General features: G+C 38.8%; 2 protein-coding genes and 1 long non-coding RNA gene across 4 annotated transcripts; all 3 read left to right on the top strand.

The window, feature by feature from the left end:
• Window positions 1-1,007: 1,007 nt before the first annotated feature.
• LOC6618307 (gamma-glutamylcyclotransferase) lies at window positions 1,008-2,026 on the top strand. Its single transcript, XM_032719224.1, has 2 exons — window positions 1,008-1,430; window positions 1,558-2,026. Exons 1-2 carry the CDS (start codon window positions 1,066-1,068, stop codon window positions 1,868-1,870), a joined length of 678 nt encoding a protein of 225 aa, XP_032575115.1. The 5' UTR covers window positions 1,008-1,065; the 3' UTR covers window positions 1,871-2,026.
• Window positions 2,027-4,998: 2,972 nt separating this feature from the next.
• LOC6618306 (gamma-glutamylcyclotransferase) lies at window positions 4,999-6,551 on the top strand. Of its 2 annotated transcripts, XM_002042543.2 has the most exons (4): window positions 5,002-5,131; window positions 5,665-5,787; window positions 5,931-6,064; window positions 6,116-6,551. In XM_002042543.2, exons 1-4 carry the CDS (start codon window positions 5,120-5,122, stop codon window positions 6,432-6,434), a joined length of 588 nt encoding a protein of 195 aa, XP_002042579.2. In that variant the 5' UTR covers window positions 5,002-5,119; the 3' UTR covers window positions 6,435-6,551. The 2 variants fall into 2 exon arrangements, with proteins under 2 accessions (XP_032575146.1, XP_002042579.2); XM_032719255.1 differs by lacking the exon at window positions 5,665-5,787 and having other exon boundaries at window positions 4,999-5,131.
• Window positions 6,552-18,349: 11,798 nt separating this feature from the next.
• On the top strand, window positions 18,350-20,586 carry LOC116801115. Its single transcript, XR_004361783.1, has 3 exons — window positions 18,350-18,644; window positions 18,929-19,384; window positions 19,969-20,586. It is a non-coding gene; the product is annotated as an uncharacterized LOC116801115 (long non-coding RNA).

Raw genomic sequence — 20,586 nt, 5'->3', positions numbered from 1 at the left:
TACATCCGACGATGTTTGATCAGGGAAAGCCGAGAAACAAAAATTTGTTTCTTTAGTGGAACCACCGCGAGGGGTTTTGGTGCTGCAGATTGTACTTCTGAAGCGCCAACTTGTGCCGGTAGTCCGGACTCAATGTTCCCTTGTGGTGGTAAACTAATCGAGACAGGTGGAATCACTGGTTGAGAAACCAGTGCAGACAATTCGGAATTTTTAGCAATCACAGGGTGGGGTCCATCCACAGCTGATTGATCGGATTGCTCCGAATCTTTTTTAGCTGCCGATCTTAGCAGCATATGTGGATTTGCTGCGATTGACAGCTGATCAGTTGTGGAGTCCTGTTCAACAAACGAATTTAAAAAACTTTAAAATTATAATAGTCAGGGCGTGCATTATTAATTATTATTTTAGTTCATCATATTGCTACGAAATCGGCTATTGATCCTGATCAAGAATATACATACTTTATATGAAAGCGCTTCCTTCTACCCGCTACATGCTCTTAGTCTTGTATACCCTTTCACATCGGATCAATATGGATATGCTATTGAGCCTTTGAATTTTGAACGATTCCCTAAAAACCTTAAAAATGAATTCAATAAAATAATATAATAATAATATAATATAATAAATATAATAATATAAGTATTTTAAGGTGCATAGTTTAATAAGTCATATAAGTCGACGAATAAATAGCATAGCATGCATAGCATGCAAGAAATTGAGGGGAACAATTGTTTATCAACACACTTATGTACATTTTGATGCTCTCTCAGGTATATAAGTATACATATAACAAATCCCAAGCTTGAAAATCCACCGTTGATCTTGTTATAAAATTTTTGTATTTGTAGGGTTATTTGTAGAGTCAATTTTTATTAAAACCTAAAATACTCGAATAAATCACTTCGTTAAATACAAATATTAAGCACAGTGTTTGTGTACCCCTAATCTAAAATATAAGATGCACAATCAGACAAGCCCGAGAAATGAGTTCACCTCTCAGTAGTCGTTCAACCTGTAGGCAGATCCTATCGCTGGTTGACAGCTCCCAGTCTAAATAAATCTATGCATATATACGAGTATAGAATGAATTGTCTTATCGTTGTTTTAAGCTGCCTATTGGTAGCCCTCAACAAAGGAAATTGCCACAGCATCAGTGGTTCGAATGTCACCTTGAATCTACCAGAGATTCGAGGTGACCAGTTCCTGTACTTTGGATTCGGAAGCAATATGCTGATCAAGAGAATCCACATCCAGAACCCTTCCGCCAGGAGAATTGGACCGGCCCTGCTACCCGATTATCGATTGGACTTTGCCTTTGAATCAGCCATTTGGAGTGGTTCTGTGGCCACCATCGTTCCCACCCAGGGTGATCATGTCTGGGGAACCCTCTGGACGATCGATCTAAGTAATCTACCGGATATAGACCGGTAAGTCTACGACCAATAAGTATGTATGCCGTCTTATTGGTTCCATTGTACTGTAATAATAACTCATGCATCGTAAAATTTGACTTATTTCGATTTCTAATACCTCCTAATTATATACTTTTTGCAGTCAAGAAGGCGTTAGTCAAGGCATTTATGAGCCTCGCACCGTTTACGTAAAACTCCGTGGGGAATCCGAATCAACCCCTGTCCGAGCCTATCTACTGACCAAGCAGCCAGAGAGCAATCTCTACGAACTGCCCAAGGACTCCATTCCCTTATCCAGACAGCCTTCGAAAACATATCTCCAATGTCTCGTTAAAGGCGCTATCGAGAGCTCCGTCCCGGAAGATTATGTTCTGCGATTGAGGAGCATTAAGCATAATGGACAAGTTAACTCCGATATCGAACGAAAACTGCAACTGGGAGGGGTAGCCCTTTAAGTAATGAAAACATTAAATAAATTTCATGATGCCGTTGACATTTCATCAAAGATTTCGAAAAATATGTAGATTTTCACCTAAATAATACAATATTAATCAGTGTGTTTAGTAACTAAATTATTGTCTTTGTTACAATAATACTCATGCAACTGCAAATGTTTTATTATATATTAGCTTGTAATAACATTCAAATTTTTCCTTGTAATATTGCTACGCAAGGTCCCATATTATATTTCTATTTTACCAATTAATGTCTTTTTGTGTCGCATTTGTCATATTTTTAATTCTCCAATTCACACTTAAATTATCAGCGAATGACGATGGCTGTGGGAAAAAATTAGTGGTTCATTAGATCATTAGATTAGATTAGACAATCGGACATTTTAAGCACTGAAAACAGGTCCAACTACTGTGTAATTAGTTTTCGGACTGATCCATTTCATGTTTTATTTGTTTACGTTCTGAACGAAACTAAATGGATGCACTTTTCAAAGCATTCAAGACGCTTGCAAAGCTTTTTCATTTAATACGATAGATGATCAAGATAGAGCAGTGAATTTTGAGATTAGAGACCCATGCCATCATCAGAGAAATCTTGTATTTTGATTTTGATTTTGTAAAGAATCTTAACAAACTATGTAAGTAGAATACGTACTCCTCATAAGCATCCCTAGAAAAGCACGGAGGGCCACACCTCCCCCACATCAAGCTCGTCACACGACCGCAAGGAGGGCTCCCATCTTGAGCTTGGAGGCTAGGGAGCTGCTCTCCCACAAAAGGCGCCTCAGGAGACGGTATATCGCCACAGGAGATCCGAGCATCAAGCAGCTATACTCTAGTACCACAAACAGACTGCATCGTTTGCTATCCAGGACCCGACGAGATAATCTGGATACCCTACTTGAGGGTATTGGCCCAGATAACAACAGCAACTTCTCGTTATGGAGGCTCACAAGAAATATCAAGAGGCAGCCGATGTTTCAATCTCCCTTCCTGAGTCAAAGTGGCCTCTGGCTCAAGACGGACGATGAAAAAGCGAGGGCATTTGCTTTGCACCTGACCTCCACCTTCTTGCCCTTCAACCTAACAGACGACTCAAACCGCGTAGAAATCAATAATTTTCTGGACGCTCCGACTGTATCGGCTCGCCCCATTAGGCATACCACTCCGCAGGAAGTCATGATGCAGCTGAAGGCGCTACACATCAAGAAAACCCCTGGTTACGATAGCATCGACAACCGTGCTGCGAAGTCTCTGCCACGCAAAGGAGTCCTAGCCTTAGTAAAAATTTTTAATGCCATGCTAAGGCTAGGGCACTTTCCAAGGAAATGGAAGCGAGCACGTATCATCATGATACCTAAAGCCGGAAAGCCGCCAACGCAGATCGATGCATATCGCCTAATCAGCCTGCTATCAACATTCTCTAAGATCTTTGAGAGAATACTCTTAGCCCGCCTGATGGAACTGCCGCAAGTAGTGAACCACATACCTCCACACCAATTTGGTTTCAGGAAGTCCCACGGCTGCCCTGCACAAATACATCGACTGGTAAACCAGGTGACGCATGGCTTCGAGCACAAACTCTACACGGTCGGCGTCTTTCTAGACGTGAAGCAAGCGTTTGACAAGGTGTGGCATGAGGGCCTTCTATACAAGATGAAAGCTCTCCTTCCTGCTCCCTACTATGCCATCCTGAGATCGTTCATCTCTAATCGGACGTTCGACGTTGCAGTGCGTGATGCTCGATCCAGCCTGGAAGAGATTCACGCAGGAGTTCCACAGGGAAGTGTTCTTGGGCCCTTCCTATACACCCTGTACACTGCTGACATGCCATCTCCTGCAAACAACGCCGAAGTCCCCCCGGCTCAGCTGCTACTGGCCACTTACGCCGATGACACTGCCATGCTGGCGTCTCATCCTTCACTGCAATCTGCCTCTAACGCAGTCCAGGAATGGCTGCACGCAATCGAAAAATGGACTGCCAAATGGAATGTGGCCATTAACTCCTCAAAGTCAGCCTGTGTAACTTTTTCCCTGCGACCCGGAACCTGCACAGATCTGACCTTCGATGGAAGCCCTATCACCAATGCTAGTTCGCACTGCTACCTAGGAGTTCATCTAGATCAGAGACTGTCCTGGAGGGCCCACATCACGTCGGTCAGATCTAAGTCACTGGCGAAGCTAAAAAAGCTCGACTGGCTCTTCCACTCCAGCAAACTTCAAATGAGCTCTAAGGCTCTTTTAATCAAAGCCATTCTCGCTCCAACGTGGAGTTATGCCATCCAGGTGTGGGGAACTGCCGCCAAATACCAGCTTAATAGGCTCCGTGTGGTCCAGTCGAGAGCAGCACGTCACGCATCTGGGCTCCCCTGGTACGTGACGAACATAGTCATCGAAAGAGATTAATTTCCACAGCAGCCGTTATGCCGACAGGCTTATAGCCCACCCGAACCAACTATCCTAGCTGATCCCATCTCCCTCCGAAGACTGAAGAGGGTACACCCCAGCGATCTCCTTACCCGGAGGATAACATAACATATTACATTTTCTTTTGTACTTTATAATTAAGATACCACTTGGTCTCATTTATCTTTATCACACATTAGGTTAAGTTCAGAGGAATTACTGAACGATTCCTTTTGAAACCTTAATAAATAGAATGTTTATTAATTAAAAAGAAAAGTTATCTTTATAATTAATTTGGAATTGCCCGTCTGAAATGTGTCTGCACTGATCAAATATGAATAGTTTCCTGTAGGCTGTTCCCAGTCATTTATTTAGCTTCAAACCCCATACACAGTACGAAATTTCAAAGAAGCTAAGCCGAACTAAAGTCTAAAAATCAGCTTATGGAAAAACTTATCTGAATATTTCTATTAATTAAATATAAAAAGTTTCCAATTTATACAGTTTTGATTCAAGCTACTTTAAATTTCAATGAGGCTCTACTCACGGCAATTTTAATTTTAAGCCCAAATGTTTTTAAATAGTTTTGTAACTATAAATATTTAATTAATTAAATATTTAATTAATAACGTATTAACAAAGCTATTTGCGGCATGTCCATCCCTACAATCGAGAGTTAGCTCTCTGTTTAACCACGTAATCGATAGGAAACTTGCCGAGCAGTGTAGCTCTACAAAAACATGTTATCATTTTGTCAATGACATTTCATTACAATCTGTCCGTGCGTTTTAAAAGTGTACACAAGTTTCTGCTTGATTTAAAGTGTTGACGTGTTTTATTTTCATGAATTTAAAAGTAAGTGCCATTATAACGAATTTTTGTGTGTAAAATATGAGTGAGGACTCCGAGTGGGATAAAATAAAAAAACTAGAAACAAATTATTAAAGTAAACAGCTGACTTGATTTACGATTTAAAAGCTCAGTTAGAATAAGCTTTTCTAACAGCTGGTCTATTGGCTCGTAAAAATAAAAAATAAAAGAGCTCTTGTTTTATCAATTTTATATATATCTCAATCGTATATGGTGAAATATTTAATTTTAACAATAATATTTCAGCTATAAAATACTTATATAAATTTTATTTATTATTTATATAAATATACATTTTATTTACATTGATCTAATTACATTCTATCCAATACACCAACCACTGTGAGTACTGCTTGTCGTCCACGAACTTGCGAAACAAGCAGTTTCAAGTTTTGGATGGACTGTCTTATGGCCAGTGCTTCTAAAACTTGTGATTAGTAGTAGTTTCTTTTTTAAATTTTCAATTTTTGGAATATTTTGTAAAACAAGCTTTCCCTCTATTTTTATACCATTTTTAGCTTCAGCAGCTTACTCCTATGGCCACTAAATTCTTTTATTTTGGTTTCGGTAGCAATATGCTAGCCAGTCGGATTCATATACAAAATCCAACTGCAAAGAGGATTGGTGTCGGTAAATTAGAGGTAATCAGAAATTCAAAAAAATTTGTTGTTTTAAGTTAAACACACTAACAAATCAAACTATCCATGGTAGAATGCCGAATATTTCTTCTTAAATTTGTATATCACTGTAAGCTTATCACAATTTTGAACTACCTTTTTCATAGAACTTTCGATTAGACTTTCACACTGGATCGAAGAATTGGCAAGGCGCTCCCGCTACAATTGTACCCACCAAAGGATCACATGTGTACGGAGCCGTTTGGGAGATTGATATGTGCAACCTAAAGGATTTAGACGAGTAGGTTTTGCTCAGTTGTTTTAAAAATATTAAATTTTCCATGTTTCTTAGTCAGGAGAGTGTGCCAGATGGCGTGTATATTCCGATTAGTGTTCCCGTTCACCTGTTGAAAACCGATTCAAGCATTACCTGCCGTGCCTATCACTTGACAAATCAGCCTCAAACAGACCTCCATGCTGGAGGTGGCCAGGAAATTATTCCACTCGATCGACAGCCTTCGGAAACGTACCTCAAAGTATTGGTGAAAGGAGCTACGGAATCCGGAGTCCCAGAGGACTACATCGAATGGCTGAGAGGGATCAAGCACAATGGCAAACAAGTGGCGGCCATGGAGGCAAAACTTGAATTGGATAAAGTGCAACTTAGTTGATCAGAAGCGCTTTGTATTTTCTTACGGTAAAATGTATTAAAATATCATAAAAACCTCTCATTACATAACTAAATATGAATTATTTAAAACTATAAAATGTTTTTAAACTTCTAGAAATCTTTATCAAGACTTTGATTACCGGTCCCCAGAAAAATGCTTTTGTCGCAAAGCTGAATTTAATTAATTTGAATCACTTATTTATGATGATTGCCAATTTCCCGTCTGCACCCCATTCAGACAATGGCCGAAAATTTTCGCAGGGAAAGGGGAAACAAAAGTTTTGAGTTTTGCCCATCGACTGGCTCTCGCCTAAAGTGCAATTAAAGTGCAATTTAGTGAGCACTCCAAGGAAAAAGACGCTGCTCCTGATGATGATGTTCCACGAGGCTAACGAAGCTTATCCAACTGGGCGATCCCGTCTGCTGTCTTATTAATTTAAATTTGAAGTTTTCGGCAACGGTTGAGAATGGGACTGAGGCACTCCTTTCAGAGTCCTTTTAGCACCTTTCGCTGCTGCACATTTGCATATTGTTCGGGGAAAAGCTTTTGGCCACTTGGCGTCCGACTTGTGTGTGCCAAAGTAATAATAAACATAATTTCCTGTTCCTGCAAACTTTTCTCTATATACCTCACACATAGAGAAATCCTTTCGATTAATATAATTTAAATTTATTATGCTGTAATAGTAAATATATAGTACAAACAAGAAAAAAAGAGTTCTTTAAAAAGAACTACATCTTGTAGAGATATAAAAACAAATATCTTCTTAACGATATGTAAAGTGTTTTTTATAAAAGAAAAAATTAATTGCACAAATGTAATGAGCATGTTTTCCTTCCAGTGCAAATATACTTCCCAGTTACCAGCTAATTCTAGTTGCACCAACTGGCAGCTGACCCTCGAGCAAAAGTTGTGTAGGTGGCAAATAAAAGTCTGCCCTCTGACTTTAACAAAGTAAAAACTTCGTTTCCGAGCTCTTGTTGCGGTTTGTTCACTTTGTGCAGTTGTAAATTAAATTTGCAAACGGTCGGTAGTTTATAATCGTTTGGGAATTGAAATGCAGTCGAGTCGATTTTAAGCCAAAGTCGGAAAACTTCTGCTCCGTTGTCGGCTTCTTGGTCAAAGTTTTGGCCGAACATTTTTATTACATTTGTGGCGCCTCCGACGAGCTGGCAGCCCCTGCTTCGGCTTGACTTTGAGTTTGAGTGCGATGTGCACTTGTACTCCACTCGTTCTCAGCTCAGCCATTAATTATTTAAAATGCTCGGCGCCATAACCATTTAGACGAGTCTCGGTTGCTGTAACATGTGCCAATGGCAACACCGACTCCAGGCCACAAAGTAAACGACGACACCAGGATACCAGGACACCAGGAGCAGGGACACAAATAACAACAAACGCCCTGGTGTTCTTGTAATCATAAAAGTTTACGACTTAAAAAAAACAAGGATTGCAATGGTTGCTCCTATACACCTTATTGGATGGCACCATCGAAATATAAAATACTGGGTAAAATAAAGCACTTCAGTTTTGATAAATTTAGTTACTATGATTAAGGCTCTGCTTTACACAAGTATATGAAGCAAAATTAGATTTAATTTTATCCACTAAAAATTAAGGTGGCGTTTTAGAGTGGTAAATCAAAAAAAAAAAAAAAAAAAAAAAAAATCAACTGTAAATACCATAACTATTAAAGTGAAATACGTGAAATTTTGTAATAGAGTCCCCCAACACCAATGCGATCTTATAGTCAAAGTACTCCCGCTGCAGAGCATCCCGAAATCAGGATGACAAGTGACAAACAGACGCAGAGCAGCGGGCATTGAGGCCACAGGACGAGAGGTCGATGAGGCTCAGCTGCTTGTGGCGCATTCTGCGGGAATGGGAATTTAATTAAAATCAAGCACTCGCGATCCCCAACCCCTCCGTCCCACACCTTCAGCCGCAGCTCAGCTAGTCGTTTAGTTTCAATCAAAGTAGCGACAAGCAAACACTCAAAAAGGACAAAAATTTTACGCAAATTGACAACAGAAGCGACGACACCGAAAACAACCAGGGGAAATGAGGCTGCGGAGCCCAAATGGCATGTCAATAAAAATAAAAACTGTTCCAGAGCGTCCCATCTTGTCAGTTGGTCGTAATTGAAACTCATTAGCGTGCATTTTAGTGGCAAGCCTTTCCCCATTCCTGCCAACCCTTTTTTCGGCGCTTTTTCCTGCTCTATGGCGCTTTTGCCCCACCCCCGGTGGGTGGCTTGCAACACTGTGAGTTGGATCCGGTTTCGGTGGTGGTTATATGTGGTGCGTGCGGTTTATGTGGTAAGTGTGTCATCATTATGACTGCCACCGAGTTTTTTCCCTTTTTCTGTTGGACACTTAAGTGTAAGAGTGTGTTCGATATGGCCACAGGGCTTTTTTTTGGCTTTAAAACAATAAGCGAAGTTCTGAAAAACAATGTGTCAAATATGCAAATAGTTAAACAAATGGGCTTGATGCATAATATTTAAGAGCGAATTCTGATGCTAAGTGATAAAAGTGTGAATATCACTTGTTGAAAATATATTTTATAGAAAAAAATTGTGTAACTTTTAAAAGTAAACATCGTTTAATAAGTTCATTATCAGCGCCATTAGAATAGGTAAACCAATTTATTTAATAAGTAATATATGAAGATAAATGAATAAATTCATTCCTTTTCCGACTTCAATACTCTGTTGTAAATCTAAATAAGTACGGTTTTTAATTTTTGTCTGCCTTCTTTCGCTAGTTGTTATTTTCACATTGAAGCCACTATATGTTGTAGTTCCAGAATATTTCAAGTCGTTTGCACAAAGCGACCACAAATCATCATTAATTGGTTTGTCAGTGGCACAAAGGATTAAAAAGCGCACACAACCGCATCGAAGCGAGTCCAAAACTTCGCCGATTTGACATGAAAACTAAAAAGAACCCACACACTTACCACATTTCCATCCCCCACCGAAAGCCAAATAAATTTTAATTGAAGAACTTGGCTAGTCCCTGTAATTATGCTTCACACACAAGGCGTCAAAGGCCCCACGGGACTTGCGGGGGTTAATGAAAACTATGGAAATGGAAAACCTTTCAACGGACCCAAGCTGAATTCAATTTGCCCGCCTAAGAAAATCCGCCAAGAAAAGGAACTGAACTTGATGGCACATTTGCATTTAGTTTCGAACAGTTCAAAGTGTTTAAAAGTTTCCTGCTGTTGGAAAACTATTAATTTCCAAAGCAGAAACACTTTCGATCAGCCGCCTCCTCCTGGGAAAATTAAAAGAAATAAACTGGAGGAAGGAGGCCAACTATCCCACAGAGAAACTACTGAAAACTTGGTATATCCTTACATATCCTAGCACGGAGAACTGCGTACTTCTCTAAAAAAGCAAATGTTCTTTGCAATATTATAAATCATATTTCCATTTCAAATTCGTAGTATTGAATGATGGGCACAACATCGGAAGTGAATAATGCCGCGGGCTGGGATGCACAAACAAAACCGAAAAATGCAATCGGAATCTGGGCGCAGACACGCTAATCAAATTAAGCGCAATATTTGGTTTTCATATTCCGGCATCCGCAGGAGGAGATCGTCTGAAATGCAACCGGCGACTGGCCGCGGGCATTAATTACACTTAAATGTTGACCACATGCCAGGATTTGACAGAGACACAAAGTCAATAACTTGGCCAAGTGCAGCCCTAATCCCGTTCCACGTGGTCCAAGTCCACTTGGCTTTGTCCAATTTCCCTTGAGGCTGCCAACGGCGGTTGCATTTTTTGACAAATTCTCTTGACACGCATGCAGTGTCAACAAGGCGTGGCACAATAGGGGCGGGGATCTGCGATTAAATCATTAAATTCATACGCTCCACGGGTTGCACTTTTCTCATTTCGCACTGGCGCTTTGTTCAGCTTTGCACTGGAGAAATTAAATCTTAAGGTCGAAAAAAACAAAAGGCTCTTAAACATGGAAAATTAAATAATGTAGGGTATTTATTAATATTTTCGTTATATGGTAGGCAAGTTATAAAATTGAATCTTAACCTTAGTCACTCTTAAAATTCATTTGTAGTGCCTTTTATTTTTTCCGGTGCAGTAGTACTTTTCTATCTGAGCTTGACCACCACCCTAGGAGATTGTCACTTGCTGATTATTTGGTTTCCGTTTTCATTAAAATGCACACATCCCTTCTTCCTATTGCATCAATGCTTGCACTGGTTTTTTGGCCTTTTAAATACAACATGGGGTTTGAGTAAATGCTTTTGGGGCATTTTTTAATTAAACGACATGCAGCGCAGGCTGGATTTTAATGTCACCACCTCGCGCCGTGGGCGTCGATGCAGCCTTTTGTGGCACGTGCAATATGACAAATATTTTAGGCACACAATGCAGTGGCTCCACCTCGCACAAAAACTTAAAAATTCCCCTTTTCGTTTGACCTTTCAATTTTCATGCCTAGAATGGGAAAAATACAAATACATGACTGCACTCTTTGATTAATATTTGAATTCACCATTTGGCCATACATTTACAACGCTTCGTCATGCTCCCGCACAAATGAGCCTGCATTGCAAACAGTGCATTAATGTTAAGTTAAACAAGTGAATGAAAAATAAATTTTACATTTTCATTTTGGCATTTTCGCTTAAAAGCTTTTCCGGCAACGTCTGAAAGGGTCGAAAATAAGCGAACGCAGAGGCAAAAGCGTCGTAACCGAAGCTTCGCTGTTGGCCACGGTTGACTTCCTGCCAGATTTCCTGGCCAATCCCCCTGCCCTGCCCCTTCCTCATCTACAACACACTAAATAACCTTGTTAGCGTTTTTAATTAAAGGTGTAAATATTGATATTTACTCATGCAGACCTGTTAAAAACCCCTGACGCCGGCGGCTGCTCGCGACTGGCGCGGAAATGCATTTTCGCAAAAAGTCAAATAAACTATATGGAAATATGAGCTGGTTATTAAATACGGTTATACGCGGTTTTCGCCTTCTGTGGATAAATGCTGTGTTTTCCCGGATTATGGGAAAAACCCAGTATAGCTTGACATGCAAATACTGTAGAGAAGGGAGAAGTGCATTGTGAATACAATTGACATTAGGTTATGCAAGTTCTTAACATCCAAAACTAAGAGACCCAAAAAAATGCAAACAAGCTGGCACAATTTATAAAACAATTCATATTATTATGACTATTTCACGTATGTATTTTTGATTATCCTAAATGAATGTTTTTTTTTTAACTATTACTAAATATTAATAAATATAAATGTAACTTTAAACAAGAAGCTCTCTTAATTATTTTTAATTTTTAACACATTTTTAGTCATATAATACAAATTTAAGTTTAATACTTAGTTAAATAAATATTTTATTTTAAAGTATATATTTAGTTTTTAAAATTAAATAAATAATTCGATAGTGTAATACTCTACTAATGCCAAAAATCCTTACTCAGTCAAGCAACATTAAGCTAAAGTACACTTATGCCCGCCAACGTATTTATCCAGTCCTAAATCCAGGACACGTTAGGAATTTCCCCCTATCGCCGGAATATGCCTTGCCACAAAATGAAGCCCTCCTGCCATCCACAGGCTATTAAAACGGCAAATGCACTCAAAGGCCATCCAGTACGCATCAATAACGCACTCTTGACGCTCCAAATTAAATAACCATCATCAGAATCAATAGAAATATTGCATAGAAGATAAAGGCCCCTTTAAAACACACATGCATCCGATATCCCCAGCGGTGCTCCAGTGTCCTGGGCTCCCAAATTGAGTTAACTCTGGCCTAAAAGCATAGCCCCACAATGTAAAAAGGACTTGTTAAGTTTTGTGCAAAAAATGTTAATTTTAATTAAGGCCTGCTATCGACACCCGAACAGACACGGTGCATTTCGAGGCACTCCACTCCACTCCACTCAGCTCAACTCAACGGAACTCCAAAGTGCAATGCAGCGCAACTGATGCACTTTATGGACAGACCCGGCTGGATTGGATTGAATTGGCTTGACCAGGTACACAGTGAAAAAAGGACAAGTTTATATATTATTGCATTATATTTTATTTAGATTTTTTGACTCAAGTCAACAATTTATGTTCTAGACTGGTGGATGTAGTGGATGCATACTATACTTATTATTTTATACTTATATTCAATGTATTCAGTGTATTTATTTTATTTTATATTTCTATTATATTTGATAAAGAAATATCAAATAATTTGTTGAATTATTCTTCCATTCTCTTCAATTTCATATTAAATACAATTATTATAAATATTTATTTTCCAATATAAGATATTCTACATTTAAAACAATCTGCCTGTGTAAGGTCTGGACTGGCCTAAAAATGGGTCCGGAATGGTGCCTGCACCGGAATCGTGTTCATTGTGGTCGTGTCATGGACATGTGTAAACATTAACACAACATTGTTGACCGCTCACCAAGTGAGAAGGAGCGAGAGCCGCATACAGGATAGACAGAGAGGGAGACAGCAACGGACATTAGTTTGAAAGGCCATGCAACAATTTGTTGCATACCACACGTCGTCAGCGTCAGCCATGCGTTGCTCTTTTATAGGACGAAGTATAGAGTATTTGTAGAAGGGCATCATAATTGTGTTGTCCACTTTGAATTAAAAAATAAGATAAAACATATAAAATAATATAGTTCATATTCCTATTTCAACATGTAGTGTCCATTAAATTACAGAAAAATAGTGTGTAAGATGTTATAAAATGTTTTCCAAAAGGGTATATATTAGGTCGAAGCTTGCAAATGCAAATTGCATTGCTCTTTTTTCAAATTTTTATTTCGCATATTGCAGGGCCACTTACAAATTTAAATTAGCGATGGCCGAGTGAATTGCATTAGCGCGCTTTTTAATTCGCATCGTAAATATTTCAGCTTCATACCTATGAATTTTTCAGCATTTTAACGCGTTGGCCATGCCGATGATTATCCTGCGGCTTATCAGCGCCCAAACAGGCTCCACGCAGGACATCCTGCCCTCCGCTCTCCCCTTTCCACACACCCGCTTATTGAAAAGCAATTAAAAAATCCTGACGCCAAGCGAGTGCGGAAATTATTGAATTACAATGGACTCGCGATGCAGGACTCGGGTCAGCTCATAAATATAAATAGATGTGTGCATTTTTAAGGAGCATCAAGTGCCACCTTTTACTTGGGCTTAGGGACCTGTGACTTTTTGGTAATGTTTAAGTTTAAGTTCGTTCATCACATATATGGAGCTAAGCAATATTTAATAAAATATTTATTTTCAATATTAATTATCAGATGCTTAATTTAAGTAATAGCTCTACACCCATTTAAAGAAATCTAATTAAATTAAGCCGGAAAAGTCTTGAAATGTAACACATTGATATACGGAGCATATTGTTCACAATTCGTTCGAAAGCCATCACTTTAATTTTAAGCTACACTTATGTGAAAATAATCCGGCAATCTGCTTATTGTTATTAAATTCTCATCTCGTCTGACCTCCCAGGACTCGCCTTGCTAATTGCGGCTATCGGATTACCAATGCCAAAAGCTATTTTCAATAACAAACTGAAAAGCGAAGAGTGCAAAAATGAAATTTTATAATTGGCTTTTCGGAAATGCCAACGAGAGTGAGAGAAGATAAAAACAGAGACTGCTTTGCGTTGCATGCGCATATAATTAGCATAAAATAAAAACAAACATCGAGACTCGCCAAAAAATATTAAATTTCAAGCAATTAAAAAATGCGCAACGCCGAAAAGCGCGCTAAGGATTTTGGCCTCCACGACGAAGGAATAAAAAGGGTTGCAGCCAAGAGATCAAATTACGCGAAAAAGCAGTCCGAAGTGAAGACCCGTTTTTTATGTGGCTAAGACAAACAAATAAATTGAGGAATTTTATTTCTGGCCCAAGAAGCTTAGGGCCATAAACGCAATCAAAGCGCCAATCCAATGCAACGACTCGGCAAATAGTCGTAAAGGTCATAAAAATTGTCTTAAACGAAATGAGCCATCATCCCATCTGCAGATACCCACCCTCCATGGTAAGTACACAATTTTTTTGAAAACTGTGAACAGAACGATAAAAATTTCGCCCTCAGCACCTGTGACCACAATTAAGCCGCGTTAAGCGTTTCCAGGAAAAATGAGGAGAGGCAAAACTTTGCCGCAGTCAAATTGAGTTAAAACTCGCCCGAAAAACTTTTCAGCGGCCAATTTTTTCTGACTTCGCCCATCGGTCGAGACTTTTACGTGCTGAAAGTTGATAATTTAATTGAAGTTGTTAACAATTTTTTTCCTTTCTTTCGGGTGCAATTAAAAAAACCGAATAATATTTGGTAAATAGAAGGACGACCACGGTCCAAAGGTGCCTTATTAAAATTTGTTGAAATATAATTAATGTCATGCTGAATTTAATTCCCAAACTGACAAGGGTTTCTCTTCTCTGAAAAAAAGGGTTCACAAATTTAATTGAACTGATTGGAGACGGAAGTAGGCTCGATTAGCAGGTGCAGATTTTTAAATAAATCTATACATATAAATTGTATATATTGCCTCTGCACCTGAAATGCACCTATAAACATTCTTTAAATGTAATTATTTTTCGACATTTATTTATTTATTTATATATTTTTTCGATATTTATTTATAATTATTTTGCTCCTCCTTCTTCATAACTTTTCCAAGGAGATTTACATTTTTCCATTATGTGCACAGACTTAGTAAGTATTTAATAGATATTCAAATTATTGAATTGCCAACAAGCCATCATAGCCTTCAGTTTCTTTTCTCAATTTGACTACAATCAGCTAAGACTCAAACGGGAGTGAAATACTAATAATGACAGCAGGCAGGACCCCAGTCCCATTGTCAAATATCAAATGTTTGGCCAAAGGCAGTCGGCAAAAAAAATAAAGAAAGAAAATTACCATATCGAAATCAGAAAATAGAAAATGATACCAGGAGGACACACACACAGCCGAATTATTTGTTTGGGGAAGCGAGTCATTGCAATTATTTGCGGAATGCACTCGCAGAGGACTTTATTGAGGCGCAAAAGGAAAAAAGGAAATCGAGGCGAGCGAAAATTGAAACAAAATGAACAAATCAGGCAGCAAATTTGCATGCGACAACATTTTCCGGGACCTCATCCTCCGCCTTGGTGCATTTTCTGGCAAGGGAACCGGGGATCAACTTATTGGCAATTTTTATAGTTCATCGAGGGTTGCACACACTTTCGGGGAGGGGTGTGTTATTGGGGTCTCTGTGCGAATGCCAGTGCAAATTTATGTTTATTGAGGCAAGAATTTCACGATGTCATAAGAGTTGCTCGATGGCAAGCGGAAAATCGAATATAAGTTGCTCTATACAGTGTTGAAAAATGTCTAGTACCTACGAGTTAATTAGTTGATTCAAAGTTGATTCCTTTACCAAACTTAAAACTCATAAAACCTCTCATTCATATAACATAAGTCAAAATTATATAATATTTATACAATTTTGTAACGCAACTATTAGTAAATATAAAATAATACAAATAATTAACTAAAAATATTAAAACATTTTTGCATCAGAAATATTAATTTTCCCCAAATAGGTACTCTTTTGTAATATACCCGCCTTCAGTTAGGGCATCACGAAATCGTACGCAAATTTGCCAGCCGCGGCTACCTTCTCCATATCATATCAATATCCCGGGGATGTCATGGCAACTTTATTTATGCAAATTTCCGAACCAAATAAGAAAAATATTTCACTTGTCCGCTCCGTGCTCTTTGCCAATTTCTTATTTAATTTTTCCGTGTTGTGTTCGCTCTGGTTTGGATTCCTTTCTTTTTTTTATTTATGGCAACTAATTTGGTGGAGTGGGCGGGGCGACTCGTACACAAATCAATTCCACTACATTGAAGCAAAAATCAATTGGAATAAGGAGCAGGAGGTTTCAAGTGGCAGACAGACAGTCGGGGAACTGAACTTGAATATCTCTGCCCTGGCCGGGCAATTATATCTGAAGGATTCGAGTGGCTCCGCTCCACTCGAATTTACCTCGCTTCACTCCGCGAGAGAACAAGTTTATCTGTTCCTGCCGATCCTTTTTCAAGAGCAGACCCACCGCATGCAACTCAATTAAAATGAGCTCAGGTGTAAATTTTATTGAAAATGTTTAATTGCCGGGGACTTGGCATCGTCTGGTCCTGGTCTCGAACAACCCCACATCCCGACCTCACCTCATTATCTGCTCCATTATACTCGCAGCGATTTTTACTTGTAATTATTTGTTTTTGTATGTCAGACTCACACACACTGTTGCGCAATGTCCGTTGTCCCAGGATTTATTTATATATATATATTTATTTATTTGCCTAAGCTGCGCCTGACATTCTGCTGACGATGACTATAAAGCCCTCGATGCTGTTGATGCCGTTCCAGAATTCGTCTGCTCTTATGCAAGAGGAGCGAAACTGAGGACAATGAGCAGCAGCTTATTTTGGATGTACAAAATCGACGAGGGGAGGTCAAAAGGTAAAGTAAGTCCTACAAACTGTGAAAAGAATGCGATTTTTAAAATTTTCATTTTATTTTACACACCTTTAGAACAAAAAATCCAAATGGGATACAATTTTCATATTAAATTTATTTATAGCAAATAAAATTTATGTAACAAATTAGAAATGTTAGATATTGGATAGTTTAAATAATATTAATTAATGGTAAGATTTTAGCTATTAAAAGGAAATTATCTTTTTAACCGGAATTATATATTATTTTGAGCGCTCAAACCTTCATAATACTTACTGCAATAGTCATGCCTCTGCTCTTACGATTTAAGTTAATAATTTTTTTACCACTTCCAAATCCGCCCTCGATACTAACTACCCCGTAACTTGCCAACGATGTCCTGCGGTGCTCGCCGCAGTTTACACAATTAACTTAATTGCCAATAGTTGTGGGCCCACTTCTGCCGCCAGTTAACCATCTCGCATCTGCCCTCGACTCAAGTTGTTGTGGCAACAACACTTTGTTCACACTCCGGAGAGGCTGCTGCAGATCTATTTAATTTGAACAATTAATATGGCCGAATGTCAAACATTATCTAATGCCGAGGATGAAGTCACGTGACCGCACAAATGCAAAACAGATTTGCGTGATGAATTTATGACTGACATTGATGGGCAGCCCCGAATCCAGCAGATACTTCAAAACATGCAACAAACTGTGGCAGGGGATTCCCACATTGTTGCTCTTTTTTCACGCCCGCTCCTTTTGGCCCATCCTAGTTTTTTAACCCTTTCCTTCAGCTCGATCTGGTGCTCATCGTAAAGGGATTACGACGTGGGTCGTGTGTCTGATGTTGATTAAGCTGCTCCCATCCAAAAGGCTCTTCCGCTTTATAATTTATGCAAGTTGCGGGAAATTCGACACGCCCGCATGGTCTAAAATTGCTTTAAAGTTGGGAACCAGTCGCTTGCAGGCCAAAGTAGCTGTAACCAGAGAAAATTATTTCTAGCTAATCTATATTTACAAAATTATAAGTGAGTACAAGCAACAAGTTTTGGAAGATATATATGCCTAAAAGCTGAAAATATAACATAAGACATTCCAGTAAGGCCATAATAAATATTGAGAAAATTTTCCCAGAGTGTCCTTTTTCACCTAACACATTTCCCATTCTACCGACCCCGACACAAGAGAAATCAAAACAAAAATCAACATGGCACAATTAATAACAAATTAACATGATGGGCTCTCTTTTGGGCGCATGACCGGAAGTGAAACCAAAACCGCGTCGGGCAACCTCGATATAATGAAATGTATTTGTACAAAAATTAAGCGACAAATGCCTCTCGGTTCGAGGCCCAATTTGAGCTCGGGCATTCGGCATTGTGTGCTCTGTGTGAGCAGTTTGGCCCTCAAATATTTACACTAATCATTGTAAAACATATTCCTCAAGTGCCCCGTAAACCGAAACGGAAGGAAGGAAGGCCAAAACAATGGAAGAGGTCTCAGGATCCCCGGGATCCCAGGTCCAGTTTCGGAGTTTCGTTTTCAGGAGAACAAGGGAAACCTGGCACGGGCCACGTGCCTCACTGCACGTGTCCCTTTTAATGACCAGCGAATTGTGAAAGGAAAGTACATACATATAGAGCCTCGTCGATGTCTACGACGGGGAGCCTTGAAAAAATCAAAAGGTAATATTCTATAATCAAGTGTTGCGAATATCACATACCGTACAATTACGTTATATTCAATGGAAAGTTATTTTTATTTTATTTGTTATATTTTTTGGTAATATTACCTTAAAATTAAAACCTTTTATTAGATCTGCCACCCACTATTAATATGAGTCGGTTAGACTAAACATTCATCTTGAGTTGTTAATTATGTGTTAAAATATGCGTCCAATTTGCTTCGTGGCACTTAAAATATAACTTTGCTTTAGTCAAAACGAAACCTTATTAAGCTTTATTTCTAGGGTATTGGTGCCCTTTATTCAGACTCACAGACATATTTGTGCTATATTGAAATCCAATTCAATGAAATTGTTGCCACGCTCGAGTTCCATTAGACAAAAACCAATCACAACAGCGTGAAAAGGTGGGAAACCGTTGCCTCTGAACCACCCACTCAATTGTTGGTCAGTTGAAAATATTTCGACAATTTGCATGACCCCACCTCCATATCCCCTCACCGCGTGCGGCGCACAAAGGAATATGTCAGGCATCAATTGAACTCTTTTCTCTGCCGTCAATGGACGTATTTGCCCGGACATGGCCGAGTCCACCCGTCGAAGGACCCTTTTTAATTGAGGAACTTGGCTGCGGCGTGTGGCCAGCAACCAGAAACAAACAACAACAAACGGATGACAGGCAACGCCTGACAATTGTCCTTTGGGCAGCGATGCCAGGACATGAGGACATGAGGATCCGAGGTATGTGGGGTATCCGAAACTGAAGCTAGGAAGTGGGGAATCACATAAAAAAGGCGACGAAGAGAGGCAGTGTGAATAAGCTCCCAATAAAGGCTTACAGATCATTACATTACAAGAGTTTTTAATTTTCAAAAAATATTCACGTTTCCCTTTAATGACATATATTTCAGATATTTCATATATTTCATGCTAATTATTACCAATTTCATCCAAATAAACTAATGAATGTTTTTCGTGTTAACTCATATAAAATCATATTTACGTTTTATTGACGTGACCATAATATTATAATAATAACATATTTGTACACTTTTAAAAAATTAATTTAAATATATGTATAAGTTTTATCTTTCGCATTTTTGAAAAGGGTATTGTGTTAAATATTTAATATTACCGTATGTAACGATTCCGTGATAATTTAAAGAACTCCTAATTCCTCATAATGACAAATGATATTTTCAAGTCAGATTCATGTAGGTAGCTTAGTCTCCTCAAAATAAGACGCAGTATATCAAAAAAGTAGAGACGAATATGCCTTTGCCCACTTTGTCGGTCCATAAACAATTCATTTATTATCCTTGCAGGCTGCTGATCTGATCTAATGCTGCAGGCTTGATTTACTGGCAGCGGCTGCAAATCATCGCCCAAGTCTGAGCCCGAAAAGGGATAAAGACAATGGTCATATGGGGAAAATATGAATATACTCACTGGAACCCACACCCACAGAACATATAACTCCGAGGGGGTGACATGTTCATGTAGGCATGTGCGATAAATTATCATGTGCGTTGAGTCAGAATTTTTCCCACCTCCAAACGACGACGAGAAGGTGTCTGTAATTGGTAGTCAAATATGTTGATATATTGGATGGATTTGCTGGCAGACAATTTTATGATCGCTGAATTTATTTGATTCGTGAACTGCACGCCCCCAAATTGAAGCCTTCATAAATTCCAATTGCTCTGCATCAAGCAAATCCTTCAAAGAAAATTTATATGTGCTGTTAAAAAACGTTTTGTGCGAAAACTCTCCGGTTTACAAAATTAAACGAGTCGAGCCACATTTTTCAGAACTAATAAATACGAGTATAAGCCAGTAAAAAGAAGGGAGGGCAGGAAAACCGGCAACATTTTTAAACAACCCCATAGACGTAAATAAATAAAAATACAATTTAAAGAATATTGCAAATAAAGTTGCACATA

The sequence above is a fragment of the Drosophila sechellia genome, chromosome 3L (assembly GCF_004382195.2).
Source record: "Drosophila sechellia strain sech25 chromosome 3L, ASM438219v1, whole genome shotgun sequence".
In the NCBI taxonomy this organism is placed as follows: Eukaryota; Metazoa; Arthropoda; class Insecta; order Diptera; family Drosophilidae; genus Drosophila; species Drosophila sechellia.
The sequence above is the reverse complement of the archived record's forward strand: the minus strand, read 5'-3'. Positions and strand labels throughout refer to the sequence as shown.